This window comes from Mangifera indica, unplaced genomic scaffold (genome assembly GCF_011075055.1).
Source record: "Mangifera indica cultivar Alphonso unplaced genomic scaffold, CATAS_Mindica_2.1 Un_0092, whole genome shotgun sequence".
NCBI classification, from domain to species: domain Eukaryota; kingdom Viridiplantae; phylum Streptophyta; class Magnoliopsida; order Sapindales; family Anacardiaceae; genus Mangifera; species Mangifera indica.
In genome coordinates, this window is record NW_025401184.1 from 42,565 (window position 1) to 67,635 (window position 25,071).

At 31.9% G+C, this 25,071-nt stretch overlaps 5 protein-coding genes across 7 annotated transcripts; 1 reads left to right on the forward strand and 4 right to left on the reverse strand.

Moving 5' to 3' along the window:
• Window positions 1–1,315: 1,315 nt before the first annotated feature.
• LOC123207673 (aspartyl protease family protein At5g10770-like) lies at window positions 1,316–3,658 on the reverse strand. The gene is made up of 2 exons (XM_044625142.1): window positions 3,351–3,658; window positions 1,316–2,366 (listed from the first exon to the last, which is right to left on the reverse strand). Exons 1-2 carry the CDS (start codon window positions 3,656–3,658, stop codon window positions 1,316–1,318), a joined length of 1,359 nt encoding a protein of 452 aa, XP_044481077.1.
• Window positions 3,659–5,803: 2,145 nt separating this feature from the next.
• Window positions 5,804–6,910, reverse strand: LOC123207674 (aspartyl protease family protein At5g10770-like). The gene has a single exon (XM_044625143.1). It carries the CDS (start codon window positions 6,908–6,910, stop codon window positions 5,804–5,806), a length of 1,107 nt encoding a protein of 368 aa, XP_044481078.1.
• A 2,587-nt stretch (window positions 6,911–9,497) lies between these two features.
• Window positions 9,498–11,736, reverse strand: LOC123207669 (protein FLX-like 1). 2 transcript variants are annotated; one of them, XM_044625138.1, is made up of 5 exons: window positions 11,598–11,736; window positions 10,609–11,298; window positions 10,339–10,502; window positions 10,101–10,183; window positions 9,498–9,918 (listed from the first exon to the last, which is right to left on the reverse strand). In XM_044625138.1, exons 2-5 carry the CDS (start codon window positions 11,211–11,213, stop codon window positions 9,820–9,822), a joined length of 951 nt encoding a protein of 316 aa, XP_044481073.1. In that variant the 5' UTR covers window positions 11,214–11,298; window positions 11,598–11,736; the 3' UTR covers window positions 9,498–9,819. The 2 variants fall into 2 exon arrangements, with proteins under 2 accessions (XP_044481073.1, XP_044481072.1); XM_044625137.1 differs by having other exon boundaries at window positions 10,101–10,186.
• Window positions 11,737–15,484: 3,748 nt separating this feature from the next.
• On the forward strand, window positions 15,485–16,422 carry LOC123207681. Its single transcript, XM_044625150.1, has 2 exons — window positions 15,485–16,075; window positions 16,224–16,422. Exons 1-2 carry the CDS (start codon window positions 15,593–15,595, stop codon window positions 16,269–16,271), a joined length of 531 nt encoding a protein of 176 aa, XP_044481085.1. The 5' UTR covers window positions 15,485–15,592; the 3' UTR covers window positions 16,272–16,422.
• A 916-nt stretch (window positions 16,423–17,338) lies between these two features.
• LOC123207671 (bidirectional sugar transporter SWEET2-like) lies at window positions 17,339–20,231 on the reverse strand. 2 transcript variants are annotated; one of them, XM_044625140.1, is made up of 6 exons: window positions 19,854–20,231; window positions 18,741–18,777; window positions 18,404–18,620; window positions 18,157–18,315; window positions 17,933–18,052; window positions 17,339–17,824 (listed from the first exon to the last, which is right to left on the reverse strand). In XM_044625140.1, the coding sequence occupies exons 1-6, from the start codon at window positions 19,897–19,899 to the stop codon at window positions 17,675–17,677; spliced, it is 729 nt and encodes a 242-aa protein (XP_044481075.1). In that variant the 5' UTR covers window positions 19,900–20,231; the 3' UTR covers window positions 17,339–17,674. The 2 variants fall into 2 exon arrangements, with proteins under 2 accessions (XP_044481075.1, XP_044481076.1); XM_044625141.1 differs by having other exon boundaries at window positions 19,828–20,229.
• Between the last annotated feature and the right edge of the window lie 4,840 nt (window positions 20,232–25,071).

The following is a 25,071-nucleotide window of genomic DNA, read 5'->3' on the forward strand; positions in this document are numbered from 1 at the left end:
AATTTTTCAAACATGTTCAAACTTTTTCAGATTTCTAACACCTTAGTTAAAAAAAAAAAGAAAAATTTATCCTCCAAACATACGATTATACTATTGACAGTTCAGACTATAATTATAAAAAAAACATATTTTTGTTATTCTTTAATTGAAAAAATAATATAAATTAAAAATATAAAATTTTATTAAATAAAAATTGGCAGAATAAATATTATTTAATTCGATGACTTTTTGGTTTATTTAATAAATTTATAAAAAATTTAACATAATTTCTTAATAACTTTGACAAATGGACGGAAAATAGTATTTTCATCTTAAATTATAAATTGCCATTTCATGAAAGGTGGAAAATAGTGGTTTGACCAATTGTTTTTTAATAAAACCAATTATTTAATATAAAATAATTAAATTAAAAATAAAATAAAATTTAATTATATAATAATATATTATTATTTATACATTATTAAAAATAATATTATATATAAATAAATTATATAAACTTATTTATATAAATTAGAATGATAATATTAAAAAATATATTTTAAAAAAATAAATAAATAAACATAAAATCATAAAATAATATTTTAACGAGTAAAAATAATTTCGTATAATTTAATTGCACTCGTAGACTTATTCCATCACTGATACAGGGGAAGACAGCTTGAGAATCTATCCCGTTCTTACAGAAACTAACATCCATAATTATATAAAGTATGCCAAAAATCGGACGATAGAACCCTACCAAAGGAGCAACTTACAGAAAGTCTTATTGCACTCTAAGCCAGAACTCTTAAGTAACCTGTAGGCTCGATTCGGTTCCATCTTAGACCAGTTGTAGGAAGTTTTTTGTATATATGTATTTAGAAGGAAGAAGAAAGAAATTGTAAAAGGGAGTTACTTTTTCATTACGGTAAAAACATTTCTATAATGATACAAAAAGTATAAGTCAATACCAACTTTCCAAGATTTAAGGAAATTTGTTTCCTTCTTTACAGTTAAAATAAAGCTCCACCACAATTCATTCACAGGAGGTATATTCATTAAATTCTTGCTAAATCATTACACAAAAATATCACAAAAGAGACAAAAACAAAAAGCTGGCGACATTTGGTTTTAATCTGGTGCATAGCTGTATATCACAACTGTTTAATCATGAACAGCAATCTTCATCAACCTTCTATCCTAAGTCTTCTCAAAGCACAGAAGATGACCAAGGAAGAGACTACATTCCAGTCTCTACAATTATTTTCACTGCAGAATTACGTGCTTAATTATGAATAAAAACATCTCCGGCTGAATCTTAGATGTTTATATTCACTCAATAGCTGCTGCAACCAGGGTTAAGAGAAAGTCCCACCTGCTTATTTGCTATATCGTAGAGTATATTCACATTCTCCAGATGATGACTGCCGATAATGGTTTTTTCGTCTTCAGCAAAAGCCAAGCACACTATGGAATTAGGATAACTAAAAACAACAGATGGAGAGCCCAAAGTTAAATCCAAAGAATCCCCAAAGTGCAGTGTGATATTTGGTATATTAGCAGTGCTTAAATCGTGCCGCTCGAGATTAAAGCACGTTTTCATTATCCCATGTGGTTCAGCTATGGGATATTCTGACATCAACTCCCAAAATGAAGAGTTAAGCTTTGAGTAAACTGATGGAGGCAAGCGACTCACAGTGGTTCCAGTGTCTAACAGGGCTTTTTGTGAGTATGATGAGCTACCATTTGAAGGCATTTGCAGTGTCTTTTGGCCTATTGTGATAGCAAAAAGGTTGATATAGTAATTGTGATTGTCCCCATTTGGACCTAAAACAAGTGAACCATGAAACCGAGGTTTGCAGGCTGCGGCTGCTTCATCTCCAAAAGCCAGGAACCCAGTGGAGGAATCTGAGGATGGAAGACAGTAGCCAAATTTCTGGGAAAATGCTTGGCTTGTTTGATGTATGAAGGAATTATCAGCCAAGCCCAGAGCTAATAACCCCTCAACTTTATCAAATCCACTGGGTTTGTGGCCACAAAGGAACTCAAACCTTGGAAAGAACACCTGTGAAGTTAGGGTTAAGGTATCTTGTACAGAATTTCCATCAACTTTAGACTTGTCGTGGTAGTCTTGGCTTTGGTGGCAATTATTAGCAGAAGAACAATTGGAAAACGTTGAAGATTGGCGAGGATCAAAAAGGGTTTCATTTGGATTACAGGTAATGCAGGGTTTACATTTTATCCACGTAGTGGCACTTCCTGTGTCCACCATTAACGTTAAATCAAGCTTAGGTGTGCCAAACCCAACTGTGACAAGGTAATTGTCACCTTGCTTCTTCAGAGGAAGCTTAACCCCTCGTCCAGTACGGGAAACATCAGCCAGTTCTCTGGCTCCATAAACAAAAGAGAAAAGAAGAAGGCAAAAGCTGAAACGAAGCAAATGTGCCATTTTGAAATGTATGTATGAATCTTGTATATTGCGAGTATGTTTATATAGAAATAGGAGGAGATGAGGGTCTGTGTGAGTGTGAGTCACTTTGCCGTGTGAGGCCATAAAATTACCGAGTGAAGATTTGTAGTTGATATAAAGGCCAAAGAGGTTGACTGAGTCTGACAGTCTCCTCCTTAGTCAGCAGCAGGTCTTTTACTCAACGAGTTTAGTTTAATTGGCTACAAATATATTGGAAATCCAAATTCCTTTTCTAGCTCCTACGACTGATTCTTATAGAAAATTCCAATTTTCAAGAACTTTGGCTTATATTTCTTCAATTTATATAGCTGAGTATTTATCACGGTAATCTTTGAATGATAAATAATATAATGAGTAATTTAATTAACAGCTTTTCTTCCTTTGAATAAATTATTAAAGTAATCTCAATTTTGTTACACTTTCCGAAGTGGTACAGTTGTTTCAAATTACAGAAAAATCAGCATGATGGTTGATCGTTCCATCTAGTAGGCAAAACCAAATGGAGCAAGATCCAATGGGCATATATGAAACAAAAGCAAGTCGCATGAAAGCGGCTAAAGCAAAAAAGAACATGCGTAAATAAATCAAACTGAAATGCAATAAGATATAGAGAAGCCGATGAACATATTTGCTAAATAAGATACCAACTAGCAAAAGTCTCTGGCTCCTCAATGCAATTATGAGAGCCCAACATTAAAGTGTCATCGCCAAAACTCAAACAGAAGAGCTTATCTCCAAAATATCTATCATGATACAACACTTTGAGATAATAATATCTCTAATAAATTGTATTCCGAATATCGGGTAAGACAATTTTAACACAATCTGTTGATCAATCTATTACAACAAGATAATACAAATTGGTTAATGGAAAAAACAAGGGAGACTATGAGAAAATTACCCGAATTGATCCATAGCTACAAGTGGTATGACCTCGTTCTGGTAACTAAAATATGTAGTAGAAAATTGATCAAACTGCTCTTCAGTAACTAGTGGCAAGGTCTCATTCTGAACACCAAAATTTACAATAGAAAATTGATCAAACTGATCCACCGTTGCAAGTGGCATAGCCTCATGTTGGTTACCAAAATTTGTAGTAGAAAACTGATTAAACTGATCAATAGCTACTTGTGACATGGTCTGACTCTGGTCATCAAAATTTCCCATAGCAAACACCTCAGAAGACAACAACTCACTTAATCTCACCATTGCATTGTTTTGAGCAAGGAGAAGAAACCAATGTAACAATTAGAACTCCTGAAAGAATGCATGATTGTGTAAATTTATTGGACAATCTGTAACGCCTTCTAGAGAAGATGACGACTCTTTTGGCAATGGTTTCCCTTTTCTTCATTGGAATTTTTCTGGTGGGCGTCATCTTCGTTATTAAACTTCTTAAAGCAAATATTGGGAGTGAAGCTAGTGCTCATATAAGTTTTGAATCCAAATAGTTCAAGGCGTTGAAGTTGTCATTACTAAATAAGGAAAATCTTATTCATTAATGAGAAATATTTTATGTGTTATCAAAATAGGAAGGTAATTAATTACAAAAATTAATGAACTTAATATAAATTATTGGGCTAAATTTTGACATGCTTAAAAAAGGCAACAGCAACAAAAGGACAAATAACTTAATTTTTTTTTTTTAAATAATTTCGATACTAATTGCATCAGCAAAAGCATTTAATTGTTCTCATAAATAATTCAATTTATAAGTTTTAACTACAATCTCTTTCATGTATTAACGGCACCGTTTTCATTTTTCAGAGGAAGCTTAACCCCTTGTCCAGTAGGAAAAACAGCAGCCAGTTCTCTGGTTCCATAAACAAAAGAGAAAAGAAGGCGGCAAAAGCTGAAACGAAGAAAATCTGCCATTTTGAAATGTATGTATGAATCTTGTATATTGCATGTATGTTTATATAGAAATAGAAGAAGATGAGATGTATGCTGAGTCACTTTGCCGTGTGAGGCCATAAAATTACCGAGTGAAGATTTGTAGTCAACGTTACGGCCTAAGAGGTTGACTGAGTCTGACAGTGTCCTTAGTCAGCAGCAGGTCTTCCACTTAACGAGTTTTGTTTATTTGGCCACAAGCATATTGGAAATCTAAATTGCTCATCTATCTAGCTCGTATGGTTGATTCTTATAGAAAGTTCAAACTTCCAGAGAACTTGTGGCTTCTGTTTATATGATTTATACGCCTGTATAACATTTGTGCTTGTGATGATGTCCCCCTTGATCTTTTTTTAGTGCAGCTAGACTGAGTATTGACCTTTAATTTACACAAATATTGGATGCTATCACCGTAATCTTTGACATGAGAAAAAATATAGCGAGTAATCTGATTAACAATTTTTTCTTTCATATAAATAGATTATCAAAATAATTTCATTTTTGTTACAATTTTATATGATTAACAAATTTATATGATTATACTATTGGCAGTTCAAACTATAATTATAAAAAAATATAAATATTTTTGTTATTCTTTAATTGAAAAAATAATATAAATTAAAAATATAAAAATTTATTAAATAAAAATTGGTAGAATAAATATTATTTAATTCGAGGACTTTTTGGTTTATTTAATAAATTTATAAAAAAATTAACATAATTTCTTAATAATTTTGACAAATGGACGGAAAAATGGTATTTTCATCTTACATTATAAATTGCCATTTCATGAAAGGTGGAAAATAGTGGTTTGACCAATTGCTTTTTAATAAAACCAATTATTTAATATAAATTAATTAAATAAAAAATATAATATAATATCATCATATAATAATATATTATTATTGATTCATAAAATTATTTATATAATTTTATTATTAAAAATAATATTATATATAAATAAATTATACAAACTTATTTATATAAATTAGAATGATAATATCTAAAAATATATTTTAAAAAAATAAATAAATAAATAAACATATACATTATCCAATCATAATATAATATTTTAATTAGTAAAAATAATTTTGTATAATTTAATTGCACTCGTAGACTTATTCCATCACTGATACAGAGGAAGACAGCTTGAGAATCTATCCCTTTCTTACAGAAACTGACATCCATAATTGTATAAAGTATGCCAAAAATCGGACGATAGAATCCTACCAAAGGAGCAACTTACAGAAAGTCTTATTGCACCCTAAGCCAGAACTCTTAACTAACCCGTAGGCTCGATTCGGTTCCATCTTAGACCTTCTATCCTAAGTCTTCTCAAAACACGGAAGATGACCAAGGAAGAGACTACATTCCAGTCTCTACAATTATTTTCACTGCAGAATTACGTGCTTAATTATGAATAAAAACATCTCCGGCTGAATCTTAGATGTTTATATTCACTCAATAGCTGCCGCAACCAGGGTTAAGAGAAAGTCCCACCTGACTATTTGCTATATCGTAGAGTATATTCACATTCTCCAGCTGATGACTGCCGATAATGGTTTCTTCGTCTTCAGCAAAAGCCAAGCACACTTTGGAATTAGGATTACTCTCACCGTCACTAAAAACAACAGATGGAGAGCCCAAAGTTAAATCCAAAGAATCCCCAAAGTGCAGTGTGATAGTTGGTATATAAGCAGTGCTTAAATCGTGCCCCTCAAGATTAAAGCACATCTTCCCAGATTCAACTATGGGATATTCTGACATCAACTCCAGAAATGAAGACCTAAGCTCTGAGTAAACTGATGGAGGCAAGTGAGTCTTGCGGGTTCCAGAGTCCAACAGAGCTTTTTGTGAGGAAGAAGGCATTGGCAGTATCTTTTGGCCAATTGTGATAGCAAAAAGGTTGATATAGTAATTTTGATTGTCCCTTTTTGGACCTAAAACAAGTGAAACATGAAACAGAGGTTTGCAGGCTGCGGCTGCTTCATCTCCAAAAGCCAGGAACCCAGTGGAGGAATCTGAGGATGGAAGACAGTAGCCAAATTTCTGGGAAAATGCTTGGCTTGTTTGATCTATGAAGGAATTATCAGTCAAGCCCAGAGCTAATAACCCCTCAACTTCATCAAATCCACTGGGATTGTGGCCACAAAGGAACTCAAAGCTTGGAAAAAACACCTGTGAAGTTAAGGTTAAGGTATCTTGTACAGAATTTCCATCAACTTTAGACCCGTCGTGGTAGTCTAGGCTTTGGTTGCTTTGGCAATTATTAGCAGAAGAACAATTGGAAAACGTTGAAGATTGGAGAGGATCAAAAAGGGTTTCATTTGGTTTACAGGTATTGCACGGTTTACATTTTATCCACGTAGTGGCACTTCCTGTGTCCACCATTAACATTAAATCAAGCTTAGGTGTGCCAAACCCAACTGTGACAAGGTAATTGTCACCTTGCTTCTTCAGAGGAAGCTTAACCCCTTGTCCAGTAGGAGAAACATCAGCCAGTTCTCTGGCTCCATAAACAAAAGAGAAAAGAAGAAGGCAAAAGCTGAAACGAAGCAAATGTGCCATTTTGAAATGTATGTATGAATCTTGTATATTGCAAGAATGTTTATATAGAAATAGGAGGAGATGAGGTCTGTGTGAGTGTGAGTCACTTTGCCGTGTGAGGCCATAAAATTACGGAGTGAAGATTTGTAGTTGATGTAAAGGCCAAAGAGGTTGACTGAGTCTGACAGTCTCCTCCTTAGTCAGCAGCAGGTCTTTTACTCAACGAGTTTAGTTTAATTGGCTACAACTATATTGGAAATCCAAACTCCTTTTCCAGCTCCTACGACTGATTCTCAAAAAAAATTTCAATTTTCAAAGAACTTTGGCTTATATTTCTTCAATTTATATAATTGAGTATTTATCACAGTAATCTGCAAATGAAAAATAATATAATAGGTAATTTAATTAACGGTTTTTGTTCGTATGAATAAATTACTAAAGTAATCTCAATTTTGTTACACTTTCTGAAGTGGTATAGTTGTTTCAAATTACAGAAAAATCAGCATGATGGTTGATCTATTAATCAAACAACTTGCACCTAGAAAGCAAAACCAAATGGAGCAAGATCCAATGGGCATATATGAAACAAAAGCAAGTTCCATGAAAACGGCTGAAGCAAAAAAGAACATGCGCACATAAATCAAACTGAAATGCAATAAGATATAGAGAAGCCGATGACTATATTTGCTAAATAAGATACCAACTAGCAAGAGTCTCTGGCTCCTCAATGCAATTATGAGAGCCCAACATTAAAGTGCAACTTCAAAACTCAAACAGAAGAGCTTATCTCCAAAATATTTATCATGATACAACACTATGAGGTAATAATATCTCTAATAAGTTGCATTCCGGATACCGGGTAAGACAATTTTAACACAATCTGTTGATCAATCTATTACAACAAGATAATACAAATTGGTTAATGGAAAAAACAAGGGAGACTATGAGAAAATTGCCCGAATTGATCCATAGCTACAAGTGGTATGACCTCATTCTGGTAACAAAAATATGTAGTAGAAAATTGATCAAACTGATCTTCAGTAACTAGTGGCAAGGTCTCATTCTGAACACCAAAATTTACAATAGAAAATTGATCAAACTGATCCACCGTTGCAAGTGGCATAGCCTCATGTTGGTTACCAAAATTTGTAGTAGAAAACTGATTAAACTGATCAATGGCTACTTGTGACATGGTCTGACTCTGGTCATCAAAATTTCTCATAGCAAACACCTCAGAAGACAACAACTCACTTAATCTCACCATTGCATTGTTTTGAGCAAGGAGAAGAAACCAATGTAACAATTAGAACTCCTGAAAGAGTGCATAATTGTGTAACTTTATTGGGCAATCTGTAATGTCTTCTAGAGAAAGTGACGACTCTTTTGGCAATGGTTTCCCTTTTCTTCATTGGAATTTTTCTGGTGGGCGTCATCTTTGTTATTAAACTTCTTAAAGCAAATATTAGGAGTGAAGCTAGTGCTCATATAAGTTTTGAATCCAAATAGTTCAAGGAGTTGAAGTTGTCATTACTAAATGAGGAAAATCTTATTCATTAATGAGAAACATTTTATGTGTTATCAAAATAGGAAGGTAATTAATTACAAAAATTAATGAACTTAATATAAATTATTGGGCTAAATTTTGACATGCTTAAAAAAGGCAACAGCAACAAAAGGACAAATAACTTAATTTTTTTTAAAAAATAATTTCGATACTAATTGCATCAGCAAAAGCATTTAATTGTTCTCATAAATAATTCAATTTATAAGTTTTAACTACAGTCTCTTTCATGTATTAACGGCACCGTTTTCATTTTTCAGAGGAAGCTTAACCCCTTGTCCAGTAGGAAAAACAGCAGCCAGTTCTCTGGCTCCATAAACAAAAGAGAAAAGAAGGCGGCAAAAGCTGAAAAGAAGAAAATCTGCCATTTTGAAATGTATGTATGAATCTTGTATATTGCATGTATGTTTATATAGAAATAGAAGAAGATGAGATGTATGTGAGTCACTTTGCCGTGTGAGGCCATAAAATTACCGAGTGAAGACTTGTAGTCGATGTTACGGCCGAAGAGGTTGACTGAGTCTGACAGTGTCCTTAGTCAGCAGCAGGTCTTGTACTTAACGAGTTTTGTTTATTTGGCTACAAGCATATTGGAAATCTAAATTGCTTATCTAGCTAGCATGGCTAAATCTTATAGAAAGTTCGAACTTCCAGAGAACTTGTGGCTTCTGCTTATATGATTTATACGCCTGTATAACATTTGTGCTTGTGATGATGTCTCCCTAGATCTTCGTTTAGTGCAGCTAGACTGAGTATTGACCTTTAATTTAGACAAATATTGGATGATATCATGGTAACCTTTGACATGAGAAAAAATATGACAAGTAATCTGATTAACAGTTTTTTCTTTTATATGAATAGATTACCAAAATAATCTCATTTTTCTTACAATTTTATATGATTAACAAAGCCTGCAGACTTTCCACAACACTAATGGAAGGTGGTACATTTGTTTTAAATTACAGAAAAATCGGCATGATTGTTGATTTAATCAAACATCTTGCATCTAAAAAGCAACACCAAATGAAGCAAGATCCAATAGGCATATGAAACAAAAGCAAGTTCCATGAAAACAGCTAATTAAAGCCAAAAAGAACATGCGTACATCAATCAAACTGAAATGCAATAAATATACAGAAGCTGTTGAATATATTTGCCAAAAAAAGATATCAACTAGCAATAGGCTCTGGCTCCTCAATGCAATTATGAGACCAATATTTAAGTGCAACTTCAAAAACTCAAACAGAAGAACATATCTCCAAAATATCTATCATGAATCATGTTACAACAGTTTGAGCTAATTATATCCCTAATAAGTTGCAGCCTGAGATACCAGGTAAGATAATTTTAACACAATCTGATGACCAATCTATCTGTGTCCTTGGGCTCGCTGCAAATCATATGCACCCCAAGATCCAGGTCCAGGTCCAGGTCCAGGTCCATAATGAGGATAAGTTTCTGCACCAGCCTGAATCCAATGGTTGAGGGTAAAGAATAAGATATCCATACATTTACTAAAACAACAGCTTTGTGCATACTATATTACCCACCAGTACAGCTTACATAAATATAAATGATCATGTGTCCATGTAAAATCAACAAATAATACATAAATACACATATAGAAACATATATGAACAAAGAACTTACTGGATTCATGCCATAGCTAGCAGGGTAAGGATTTACAGTATACCCAGCTTCAGGAGTGCCATAACTAGCATTATAACTGGCACCTGCTATGAAGAGTGAGAATAAATAACAGTAAAACAATCATTATAAAAGACCTGATATAACTAGCATTATAATAGGGAATCCTTCAAATTTGGGGAAAAAAATCCTTCTTATATAAGAACTGATTTGCAAATAGATGGGCAATGTGAGCTCATACCAGAGTTTCCAACAGCAGCAGCTGCTCGTGCTCTCTTCTCAGTGTTAGCAATCTCTGCTCGGAGCTTCTCCAACTCCCGAGCCATTGAAATCAATTTCTTCTCCATCACCTGGCCATGTTCATAGTTCTCTGCATATCCTTTCTTCTCATACTCAATAGCAGCTCTACATCCCCCCAAAAGCATGCAAATCCACACAAATCATGGCAGATTTTCCAAAATATAAACTTCTATCACATTACTAAAACAAAAAAGCTTATAGAAATTTTTACCTTGCACGTTGTAGTTCCTGTTTCATGTTCTCAATTTCTGCCTTCAGAGCTGGTACCTGTTGCAAATCTGCCGTAACCCTAGCCAAATCTTGACTCATTACTTGAACTTGGCCTGTCAGTTCCTGTCTCACAGCAGTAAGCTCCTTAATATCAGCCTGAACCTTATGAAGCTCACCCCGCATTGCCTCTGCTGCTCGAAGATCAACCTCCAAGTGAACCGACTTGTCATACACTTCCCTCATTTGAACATCTTTATCTGCCCGCAAAGATTCAGCAAAATGCGCCATCCGCTGCAACTCATGCTGTGCAACTTCCAATTCCTGCTTTAGTGCAACATGAGTAGCAGCTAACCGCTGGTTATCAGCTAAAAGACTTTGAATATCTTGATGCTGAACAGCAAGGCGCTCCTCAATGATCACTGGATGGGGTGGGAGAGCTCTAGGACCCATGCCGAATTGGGATTCTCTCATTTCCTCCAGCAATGCCGGATGGGGCGTCATTGGCCCCAGGCCCCTCCCTAATGCGGCTTCATGGACTGTAGGTGGCAGCCCCACATGAGGAGCACCTTTCATCGGAAGAGGCGGCCCACGATTTCTTCCGGCCATTTAGTCTTTCTTTGGATATTATAACACTAAAAAGCTCAAATTTTCAATAAAATATATAGCAAGATCCTCCCTTCACTTCAGAAACCTTTAAAAAAAATTGCAATCAAAATTAGCGAGTTTAACTTATAATTACAATCCAAATAGCACAAAGCCACAACCGTTCTGAGAGCAAAAACCCAAAATATTCACTTTACAATTTTCAGTTCAAAGATTTTAGAACAAAAACCTAAAAAACTGGATTCAAATAGTTTTCTCTGATTGGAACATCAAGTTAAAGAATTACACTGGACAAAGAAACCCTAGTATCGTATAATTGTTGCTGTAGAAAAAACTGATAATGATTCACGCAAATAATAGTAGTAAAAGTTAGCAGGCAGTACTTACCATTAACAAGGGAGGGAATCTGATGCGAGATGAATCTTAATCACGGGAAATAAATATCTGAATTTTCTCGGGAAAAATAATGAGAAAGATTGGAATTTCGTAGGCTGCCAAACAAATTACTGGGCACCCAAAGTGAAGATATTTGAAGGGGTAATTAAATGGCATTTTTAGGGGTTGTTTGTAATTACTCAACACTTTAGGGGCTAGTAAAGATTTCAAACAAAAATGACCATTCTTAAATAACGTTTTTAAGCCCACATATATATAAAAAATCATATAATTATATATTATTTTATTTTAATTTAAAATTATCTAATTATTTAATAATATATATAAAATATATATCTATTTATATATTTAAAATAAATATAAATAATTTTATTGTATTTAAATTTAAAACTTATAAAGAAACCAAAAAGAGAGGGGTTTTTTTTTTTTTCAAATATTTTCCTTAGGTGTCAATGTCTATAGGTTACTTAATATTCAGTAGGCTTATTTAAGTCACAATAAGTATCTAAAGTGAAAATGTAATTTGAGTTGGGATTTAATAAATTTTACTTTGAATTATGAAGATTTTTTAGTTTGTAAAATTAACCTCCAGTCCCAAAAAAAAAAAAAAAACCTTATTTACGGAGCTAGGGGTTGAGATGACCATTTTAGGATCCATATATACTCAAAAACGAAAAAAAAAATCTCATTTTTCCCTATTGGTTTTAATAAAAGAGTAATATTATTTGTATTTAATTTGAATATACAATTGAATACATATTTATATATATTATTATATAATTAAATATTATTTTATCTTTAATTTAAAATTATTTAATCAAATGTTAATATATATAAATATATATATATTTAAAATAAAGGTAAAAGGTTTATTTTTCATTCAAATTTTAGTTTTATTTTAAAATCATATCTACAACAGATGAAAAACTCAAACTAAGGACCGTTGCTTCTTCCCGATCACTGACCGACCTTAAACCATCAGAGATGAAACCTATAAAAGGGGAAAAATGAATTTTTCAAAGTTTAACTATAGAGATAAATGTTAGTTTTCTAAATTAAAGAGAGAAAATAATATAAATGTTAAGGTTTTAGAGCTTATAGATAAAATAACAATTTGAACCTCTATCTCTAATTAAAAATTTAGATGACAATTAACTAAAAACAAGTGTTTGAATTTCTTACCTATCGTAAATATGATTTTAAAATTAGAATAAATTTTGATAACAAATTATTTATTTTTTTAAAATAAATATATATAATTTTATGGTTTTGATAACAAGACTGTTGGGAGTGAGATATGGTTTTATAAGCCGGAAAGTGACAAACTTGTTATTATTGGAGTCTTTTAATTATTTTTTCTATTTACGGGTGTTTGGTTCCTGGTTTTTAAGATTACCTTGATAATCTATTTTTTAATTCGTTTGTTTAGTTTGTCAGTAATAAAATATTACAATAATCTTCTATTACCAATGCTGACGTGACAGGTAATATAGGTGGTAATCTGATTACCACCTTCACCTTAGGTATTTAAAGATTACTGAGGTAATCTTGATTTTATTATAATTATATTATTATTTATTAATTTTTTGAAACAAAAATAAAATTATTTTTAATTAATATGATAAATACTATAAAAAATATTTTAAAATAATTATATTCAAGAGCATTTAAGTAAAATAATTTATTAGTAATCTTTTATTACCTTTAACCAAATACAATAATTATTTATACATATTAAATTTTATCAAACATAGTAATCATTTATACCCAGTAATCTTTTAAATAATCTATCTTTAGGGGGCATTTGGTTTGGGTAATTTTTAATTACTAAAATAGAAAGAGTACCTTGAAGATAGATTACTTAGAAGATTACTATGTATAAATGATTACTATGTTTGATAAAATTTGATAGGTATAAATCATTATTGTGTTTGGTTAAAGGTAATAAAAGATTACTAGTAAATTATTTTACTTAAATGTCCTTGAATATAATTATTTTTAAATATTTTTTATATTATTTGTCATATTAATTAAAAATAAATTTATTTTTATCTCAAAAAAATAATAAATAATAATTTTTCTATAATAAACTCAAGATTACCCCAATAATCTTTAAATACCTAAAGTGAAAGTGGTAATCAGATTACCACATATATTACCTGTCACGTCAACATTGGTAATAGAAGATTACTGTAATCTTTTATTACTGACAAACTAAACAAGTGAATAAAAGATAGATTACCAAGATAATCTTAAAAACCCTCAATCAAATGCACCCTTAAGGTAATCTTTCTGTTTTGGTAATAAAATATTACCCAAACCAAACCTCCCCTTAAAGTATTAATTAATGCCTGTGGATAAATGCATCAATTTAGAAGGAACCCAGGCCCAGGAGAAGGAGGGTTATACGGTAAATTATCTGGTTGCAAAACTCGTGTGTATAATATTTAAAAATAAGTAAATAATTTATTTAATCCCTTCTGAAAATTAAAAAAAATATATTATTTAAGTCTTAATTTAAATTCGATCATTAACTTTAACAATTAAAAGGTATTCATATCTGCTTTTTTAAATATTATAATCTATCTATACCTTTGATAATACAAACAAATGATATTTTATTCATAAATTTTTTTTTTTCGGTTTTCATTTTACCCCAAATAAATTTAAAATTTAACCATCATCAGCCATAATTAAATTTAAATTCATTTTTTATAATTTTGAATTAAACTTAATATAAATTACAGGTGAAAACATATTTAATGAAATCTTGGAAGCTGTAGAGCAGTGTTTTGTAGTGTTTATTCTTGTGTAGCGGTAGGGCTGGACTTGAACCAAGTCCGTTTAAGTTCGAGCTCAAACTCGATTTGAATAAGTTAGAAACGAGTCAGCCCTGTAAGAGCTCAAACTCTTCAAATTTTTCAATTAAAAATTTTGATACAAAACAATGTCATTTTGATCAATATATATTAAAACGAAAAATGAGTCAAGTTAAATTCAAACCAAGTTTGAGCTTGACTTTCACGAGTTCAAACTTGAACTCAAGCTCAGCTATATATAAACTAAACCGATCTTAAGCTCAAGCTTGATTCGGTTCGAATCTAATCCTATGTAGCAGACTTTCTATTTTCTTGTATTTGTGAATAACATAAGGTTGGAAAGATCCTCTAGTGGGTGTGCTCAACAAAGTTTTATTTAGGTTGATTATTTTTGTTTTTTTTTCAATAATTTATATAAAAAAATTTTAAAGTGAAAGTTTTGATTCGAATCTCTATCGTATTCATAAAACTTTGATTTATCTATACAATAATTGTTGGTCTAATCATTGTATTTTAAATTTATCTGTTCAATAAATATAAGTGAAATCTTTGATTATTAAAAGAAACAAAATTAACTAATTAACTAATTAACAAATTTAACATACCATGAAAAAATGATTTTTTGTTTAATTTAAAGGATAAAAATGTATCTTTCATTAGATGGGAAATAGCCATTTGGAGCTGTTAAAAGGTAATTTGGGTGGTAAAAAGACAGGTTTTTTAAGTAAAAAAGTTTAGATTCAAGTCTTTTTGCAGTATAAGAAAATAAGATTTTTGACTTAAATAATGCAATGATTATAGGATTGATCACTGTACCTGAGATTTAATCTATTTGATATGATTGATTTTATCCTGATAAAATAGTTGAACTTGGATGAGATTTCTCGTTACCTATTATAAAAAAAAAGGCCATTGGGCTAGAATTTATACCAACCTCAAGTAGCCCGTGACTTGCCTTTATCAAACTTTCATTTTCACATCGGTGGGATATTCCCAACGGCTTTATCATAAGTAAGTCCGACAGACACCTGGGCCCAGGCCCACGAAACGGTGATGGTCACGCGAACCTCGCCATTGTCAACATATGCCTCAAACTGCAACCTATATATACCATCCCTCCAAATTCTCCCTTTCTTGTTACATGCAAATTCTCTGAACTCTTCACCTATGGATGCATTGTGGAGTTTAGAAGACAAATGGAAGCTCACAACTCAACAAGCACTTATATTGTTCGTATGCACAGCCGTCGCGGTTATCGGCCTTTGCATGGCCACAATCCTAAAGAAGATGGCCCAGAGAAAGGAAGCGGTGGATCGAGACAAAGATCGAGGGAAATGGGCTGAGCCGAGTTGTGATTGGGTGTCGATTAAGAGGATGTTGATGGGGTCAGTGAGGTGGAGTGGTGCAAACAAGTGGGAGGAGAAGGCGGAGGCGCCACCGTTGTTGGGACTGAAGAAAGGCTGTGAGGGGGTGATGGGGTGGCAAAGCCACAACTCGGATTCGCCGGTGTGGCAACGGCCGATACTTATGGGGGAGAAATGTGAGCTTCCAAGGTTCAGTGGGCTTATTTTGTATGATGAAAGTGGTAACCCACTTGATCACTCTCTCTGTATCAAGGAAACATCTCCCAAACATGACATGATTCACCAGGTGATTATTCTATACAATAGCAATATAAACTACATTTCTAACTAGCTTAGAGCTGAATGTGGTGCTAGGCATCTAAGAAACCATGAGAAAAATGTACAATATAATTTTCCTGGAAATTTAACGAAGTTTGTGTTGTTCTGTTTGGCAGGAAAAGCCAGTTGCTGTTGTGAGAACTACTTTGAAGGACTTGCTCTAAATTGTTTTTGTGTTTTACTAGCAAGTTGTAGCAAAAGATGCTAGAGTTCCGATGGTGTAATCATGTTCTAATCTTAACCGAGTTTAATGTAAAAATTTTAGCCATGAACAAACAATTTGTGCACTCTTTAAAAAAGGAAGTATCTTTGAAAGTTTTCTTGAGAAAATAATTTTTATGTAATGTTAAAGAGTTCTGAAACTATCCAGAAGTCAGCAATTTTAATAAACCTAATTGAGTTTCTTTGTCTAACAATAGTTTGAGTTTGTTTTTAGTCACAGCCAATCGCCATATGAAACCCTCTAACACTCAAGGCCAATTGAATTCCCTGTTCACTGCCCTACTGCTTAAAAATCAATATTACGTGCACACAGTTTGAATACTCAAATAAGTATTTAAATAATGTATCATCATATAATTGAATATTATTAATCTTTAATTTAAAATCATTTAATCATATGATGATATATTATTTGGATTCTTAAAATTAAGTGTACGTAATTTTATTGATACTTAAAACACTTTCATTCTGCCTTATGCAAGGAAAAATGCATACAAAGTCTTTTGCACAAGAGACAACTGAGGAGACATGGAGAGGTTTCACAAATAATGAAAAGCTAGTTACATAAATGACCAAATCCTGGCTCCTTATTTTGTGTTTAGTAGTGATAAACGGCACAAGTACCCTCGTTATGTTAAGATGTGTCCTTGATTTTTAAGCCAAAATCATGGGGACTAGATGCGTTCTGTCGCCTTTTAGCTATAATTTCTAGTACTATTTGGTTACTGTGTTCAGTGACATGAAATATTGGTTGCCCAAATTGTGCAATGTTCTTGATTTTATTAATTTTGCATGCTTCCTTCTTTTTGATTCCTTAATCAGGATTTCCAGAAAAACCAGCAAGGCAGCATCCTTTTTATATGCTATAACACAGAAAACTAGAGTTTGATGGTATTATCACATTTTCTCAGTAGTCTTCGTTCTGATATACCTCTGCAAATCTGCTGAATCTTCTCTTCGACCTCATACACTTTCATGTCTTACATCAAAAAAAATAATAATAATAAGATTTTTGCAACAAAAAATGACACAGAATGCAGAACGCATGCCACAGTCACAGCCATGAATCTGGCAATGCAAAGAGCCGATATCTTTGTTCATACAAAGAATTTGAATATTCTAGAAGTTGAGAAGTATAAAATCAACTGAACATTACAGCATGTTGCCCCATCAATAAATACCTCAACATCAAAACTTGCAGCTGGGGATTATCTAACATATTTTTTTTGATATTTGGCTCTCCCAAGTTATTGTTTTCTTCACCACGACCCCCCAATGCTGAGTTTTGGCACACTGCATATGGTAGAAAATTGCCTTGCAAGATAAAGACAGAAAAACGAAAGAATTATGAGCCTTCAACTCTTGGCTCAATAGCACTGACTTGTGTATATGTGACTATCAGAGGATCTTGAGATTCATCTCTAGATCTCCCCTTGTAGTAATTATACAAAACCAATTGTACAATGCCCAGAATCGTTCCTATCCCATTTGGCACCTGAAATTTAAACAAAATAAATGCATGTTTTATTAATAAGAGAAAATTAGTGCATTGTAAAACAACAGCTTGATCAACATTATACAAAAGAAGCTACAAGAAGCTTACATAAACAAAGGCATCCAAGTTAAGGATTCCATAGAGCAAAAATGACGAGCTCATCAAGAATGTAGAAAGTGAGAGATAAAATGGCATGTATTCAACGCTTTTTGTTCGAATCACCAAACTCTGGAAACAGCAATTAAGACATAAACAGAGTTAAAATTTCTGCAATATAAGCAGACGACCCAAATGTAAAGAAAAACTAAAGCCAGCACATTGAGTTAACTCACCACAACAAACAACGGTGAAGCAAACATTGATATAAGAGCAGCACTACTCAATATGCCAACAAAAATCCATCGTGTATTAGTATCTGCTATTTGCAAGCTCCCAACAACAATGATTCCAAATAGGCCCAAAACAGCTACCAGGAACCCAAACATGCGCAACTACAAGGAGCATTTAATGCAGAATGAATGACATTTTTTAACAAATGGCCAGCCAGACTACACTAAGAGAAGCAGGATTATAAGAGACCTTTTGCTCTTTTTCAGCATATACGATGAAGATTGCTAAATAGATGAACTGAAATGCTGCACCTATTGCATTGACTGTCAGTACCATGAGGTTATTATGAGATATGAGGGGTGTGCCATACCACAGTGTAATCAAGCAATTTAAGAGTGCATATATGTATGGCAACCCGGAGAACGCTTCTGTCGAACCATTTCTGATAATTCTCCTAAATGTGGGTCTGCATAGTTAACTTAAGAGAAGGTAAAAACTAGTAATATGATTGATTTAATATCAGTTATATTCACCTCCGTTTTGAGGTCTTACCATATGGAATGAAATATTCAGGACAAGAACTTACATGGGTGACATGAATAGCCCAAAAGCAAATACGTTCCCTGCAGTAACCAAGAATGTAAGTCAAGGGCATGAATCTTGAATTTGTCAACATATTTAAAACAAATGCTTCTGATTTTTTTAGGCATATAGTCACTCCCAAACTCATGAATTAGCAGACGAGTTAGTTTATGATTTCGGACAAAAAAAATCTTTTGAACCAGACATACCATTAAGTATATCTAAGAACACGTGCTTCAATGAATATGAATTAAGCACATAATTAAGTCTAAACTGCAGCACATCATCCAAAATCAGTATCATGTTTTGGAAAATTCAGCTTAATTTTTCTTTTATATATCCAGAAAATTACAAAATTCCCTATGTGTTCTCTTTCTTCTAAATTTGAAGCTACTTTCAGACCTACAACCTTTCTTAGTGAAAAATTTAGCTCAAACTCAACTCTAATGTGATTTTTTTTTTTTCCTATTAGCCCCTCAGTGTAGAATTATCCAAGGTCAATAACAACAAGTCATCATGAACTAAACTACAAACATATATATTAGGTCTCTGCTTCTATTAACAGCAACAATAGCACTTTGATAAACAAAAATATGTTAACCATAGCATAGTGGTCCAAGGGAAGTGCTTGGTTTTAACTTTTTGCCCAAAAAGGACGCCCTACTTAAAGAAATTGCTTCAAAAAGTACTCCCAGATAGTAATCAAATAAACAGTTTGGGAACTTTCAAACAAAAAATAAAAAGCATAAAGCAATTCTATAAAGCAAACTGTTTCTCAACTTCAATCTCTCTTAACCTTAGAGAACTACAAAGGAATTGTCCATCAAGCAAAAGTCAATGTTCCTTAAGATCAATACAGAAAATGGATTCATGGGTTTGTTTTCCTTCTTTCAACTAGATAATATACAAAGTAAACAAAATTTGAAGCATTTGATTTGACCATAAACCAAAAATCGTTTTCTTAATTATCAACAAGCAAAAAAAATCTCACAGAACAAAATGCAACAAAAGTTCAATAATTTCCCAGAAAACCTTGTTTCTTCCCAAAATAAATTATCCCCACAAACACAAAAACAATCCAAAAACTGTACCAATTCAGAAACAAAGAGAGAGGTACCGGCGACTCCAGCTGCATCCTTCAAAACCACGCTGGAAACCATCATTATTCATGAAGCCTTGAAGATGAACCAATACTTTAATTGAACTCAACACAAAACTTCTATCCTTTAAAACGAATAAAATAGTCCCTCCTCCTCTCTCTCTCAAATGACGTGTTTTTGGAAAAAAAAGACCGTATACCCAGGAATTGCAACTACAAAATCATTGAAAAAACCCCAATTTTTGGTAAGAATTATGGCCTTTGTCCCAGCCACAAGCCCTTGCCTTACTGTTTATGTCAGGGCGTTTAGCGAGCTTTTGTCGGATAGTTTTTGCGCGGCTAGAAATGGAAGTACCCGTACTTAGCTGGGGGAAAAAAAACTTCGTATACTGCGAATACAACGGCAGATAATTTTCTTTTTTTGGAAAGATAACAAAAACATTCCCAAGTATTATAATTTTAGTAAAAGATATATAAAAATTCTGTAATAATTAATGCTGATTAGTATTATAAACAAATATTAAGTACAGTAAGAATCGAATAAAATATAAATTTAAACTCTATTCAAACGAGTTTGAAATACATTTAGCTTAAACAAATTTAAGTATAAATGTTTAATATTTTTAAACTCAAATTTTATGCTATTCAACTTCTTAAACTTACAAATTTAAAAAATTTAACATAAAACTATATTGTTTTGAATAATATATATTAAAACAATACCTATTTGATAATAACCTAAACTAAAAACTCGATTTTAGCTTCAATTTAAGTCTTTAAGTCAAATTTAAGCTCAACACTTTTGAAACAATCCATATTGAAGGTCGATTTTATATAAATCGAATCAAATTTAAACTCAATTTAACTCAAATCCAACTACAGTAGCAAATTGGTGAGTGGAAAAGAAAGATAGAGATTTCAATGCTGATTGATTTGTCACACCATGTTAAATTAATAAATTTGTTAACATCTTTATAATTAATCTAGAGGGTAAGTTTAGCTTAGGCATAATGGCATTTTGTATCATTGATTTTTTTCACTTATAAGGTTTCAAAAAATTAATTTTCCAACCATACTTAAATATTGGAATTTTAGTTTAAATGGTCAAAAGTTATTTTATCCCAACCGCGGATTATATATTACCGGATTTAACATCATTTACGCATCTTAAATACAAACAATTTCTTCTCTTTCGTCGAGGGGTAAATACGAATCAAATTGAGTTTAAATACTTTATAGTTTGAGTTTAATTTGAATAAAAAATAGTTTAATTCAAATTTATCAAGCTAACATTAAAGATGATTCAAGTTTAGTTCAAATAAAAATAATTTAATTTAAGTTTGACTTGAATTTATAGTTTAAATTCATTATTCGAATATGTGATTCAGATTCATGAGTCATTGACAACACGACATTATTTAATAATTACTTAACATAATTTAAACCAAATACGAGTTAAGTTTAAACCAAATCAAGTTATCTACTTAGCTAGCAAACCAAATCGAACCGAATTCTCTCTAACTGAAATTTGACTCAATTTTAAAATAAGTCAAATCTCCTAATTTGAGTAGAGATTAAATTTAAACTAAACGAAGTTAAATCAAATTGAGCCAATTTTCAAGTTTGAATCAACTCGATTCGGGTCTCATCAACTTATAAATTAATTGTTTAGACACTTATCTTAAACTTAAAAAAATAAAAAAAAATCTAATTTAAATAAAAATTAAAGTAATCTAATTATATATAATCTAATTATATATTAACTAACACAAATAGGTTGGTAAAATTATATAATCAATTTTACTCATATCGGACGGCTAGAATAATACTTCCAAGTGTGAAATTCACCACGTCACTCCTTCAATGATTTCAGCCAAATCTTACCAACCCAAATCCAACCTAAGTTCTCACTTGTTAACCACAAGTAACATTTTAAAATTTTATTTTTATAATTATTAATCAGAAAATTAATATAAAAATTTATAGTCAAATGTGTTTAATCAATAGTTATTAATATCTTATGATATATGATACGATACGATATATATATAAAACGATACATATCATGAGATATATCGAATTAATACGATATAATATACATATTGTACGATACAATATAAACCGATATTTAAAAAAAAATGATGATATAATAGAGATATATATACAAAATTTTAAAATTTTAAAAAATTTATGATATCTTTCAAAATAATAATGTGTCAGTTAGATTTTTTTTATTATTTTATTTTTTAAAAATCGTATCATATAATACAATACGAAACTCAATACATGATTAAAAAATATATGATACATGATTCAACTGCTATGGTTCAACCTAGTAAACATTATTGAACAATAAAAGGTATTTTCATATTTTCAACTATTATTGCATGCTAGCTAACAAATGTGATGGGCGGTAAGATGTCTTTTTAAAACTTTTGAGGTTAAACATGTGAATGAATTAAACTTTGGATGGACAATTATTCCGCCGAAGTCTTCTTGGATGGGTCAATTTTTGAGATCCTAAGAAGGGTTTAATAGTAATTACATATTAAAATAATGGCAAATGTGACACCACGTGGTCCAATTTTTGACCACTCGATAAAACGATTTCCATGTGCATGTTAAATTAATGGGAAAAGATGTATTTCCCACCCAAATTTTAGGATTTATTAATCTACACCATGAAAGATGAAAAATCTCAATTCCCACCCATAGCCAAACTTCTATTAATTTTTTTTATTAAAATGAAAGGTTATTTTACTGTTTACATTAAAAAGTTATAAAGTTTATTATCTCCGCCCCTCTAGGTTTTAGAAACAAGATTTCACTCTTATCTAAAGTTTTTAAACTTTGAAAAGTAACATTTTCACCCCTAAACCTAGATTTTTCATATTTTTTAAAATTTAACCGCCCCCAATAACTTTAAAAAAAAGTAGTTTCACTTTTATTATTCAACTTCATCTTCCGATGTCATCTCCAACCTCCTTCTTCTCCTGGTGCGATGAAGAAATCTTCATCTCCTCCTAACACGGTGCAATAAAGAGACGAAGATCTCTTCGTCGCACCACTCAAACGATAAAAGACAACGCTTTGTCATCCTTCGTCGCTCATCGCATCGCTCAGACGTGAGAACGAAGGGTCGTCCTTCATCGTCCTTTACAGTTAGAGATAAGAGATTGATAAAATGCATCGACTATCGATGGTGGTCGGAGAAGGAAACAAATTTTAGAAGTGAATATAAACTTTTTAAACTTTGATAATGAGGTGAGATATTAGTTTTTAAAACTTGAAGGGAGGAAATGATAAATTTTAAAGTTTATAGATAAAATAACGATTTTACCTCTATATTTAACTAAAATTTTGGACAACAATTTGGCTATGGGTGAAAATTGACTTTTTTATCTCTCATTGATATAGGTTTGAAAATGACCTAAAATTTGGAGGAGAAACAGTCATTTTCTCTAAATTAATCAACAATTTCCTCCGTATAGAGATAATGACTAGTTACGTATTCAAATATAAGTAATAACTTTAGAAAGTTTTAAAATTCAAGATGCCCAACTTTGACTAAAAATAATAAAATATTTCAATAAACATCAAATGAGTTGTCAATTTTCTTTTGTCAATCAAGAATTAATTAATTTTAGGCCAAAACACTTATTCCCACCCAAGGTAATGTTGAAATCCCAAACTCCTACTTTTCAATCTTCAAAAACTTAAATACCCATCAACAATTAAAATTTTGTTAAAATTTTCAATTAAAATTAAGGTAAATCGTTATTTAATAAAAAAAAATTAAAGTTTTATTACATTTTTTCTCTCATCTCAATTTGAAAATTTAACTTTATTTCATCAAAAGTTTGAAAAGTGATAACCCCAAAGAGAATGAGAGAAAACCTAGAAGAAAAATTGTCACTTTTGAAACTTTAAAAGAAAATTTGGGAGGGATGTGAAATTTTAAAATTGAGAGAGAGAAATGTGATGGAACTTTAGTTTTTTAAATTTTTTCTTAAATAATGATTTTATCTCTAACCCTAATTGAGATTTTTAATAGAATTTGACTCATAAATAGATGTTTGGGTTTTTGAAAGTTGGAGAGTGGGATTTTGAGATTTCACCATTACGACTGGATTCGAGCCGAGCCAGCTCGACTCGGTTCAAGCCCGAAACGAGTCGAGTTCTGCTCAGCTCGATCGAGCTCGAGCTGGCTCGGGTTGACTCGGTAATTTTTTTAAAAAATTTTTTTATACAAAACGACGTCGTTTTGATCTATATATATATACAAAACGGTGCCGTTTTGATATGAAAAACGAGCCGAGCCAAGCCGTAAACGAGCCGAACTCGAGTCGGCCATAAAAAAATCGAGCCGAGCCAGAGCTGGCTGCGAGCAGAGCTCGGCTCGGCTCGAATCCAGCCCTATTCACCATACCGTTTATGCAAATTGTTACTTGGAAAGCTTGCCTTAATTTTATGGCCAAAGGACTATTTCTTCCTTAAGTTTTAGTTTAATCTCAAAAATATATTTGTGATAGTTCAAAAACTCAAATACTCACCTATAAACTAATTTATGTTATAAGATTTTGTTAGAGGCAAGGGTTAATAGTTATGTTATCATTAAACCATAAAAATTTAAAAATTTATATATTTTTCCCTTAGTTTAGAAAACTAACAATTTTCTTCTATGATAAAACTTTTAAAAGTTGCATTTCTCTCCCTAAGGTTTCGATTTTTCAAGTGGCTCAACAGAATATAACTATTGCAGAGAAGAAGCGTCGACAATTTGGAGAAAGCACTGTCAATTGCATGACAATTCGTCATAAAAAAGCATCGTCCATGTCGATGACACTCCATTGTCGAGAAGTGTTGTCCATATCGACAACGCTTCCTCAAGAAGATCATCCTTTGTCATTTGGATAATGGATGATGTTTCATCATCCAGATGTTGTCCTTTTGTTATCCAACCACCATTTATTCATTGAATTAGTTGGTCTGAAATGATTTTCAAACCCTAGGGAGAAAATGATAATTTTTTAAAACTTAATAATCCTAGGGGGATATTTTTAGTTTTTCAAACTAAGAGAAGAAAATTATATAGCTTTTTAGAGTTTTAAAGTTTAGCAGTAAAATAACGATTTTATCTTTGTCTATAACAAAAAATATTAACAAAAATTAATCCATAGAGAGGTGTTTGAGTTTTTGAATTATCGTGAATGTATTTTTAAGATCGAGTTAAAGT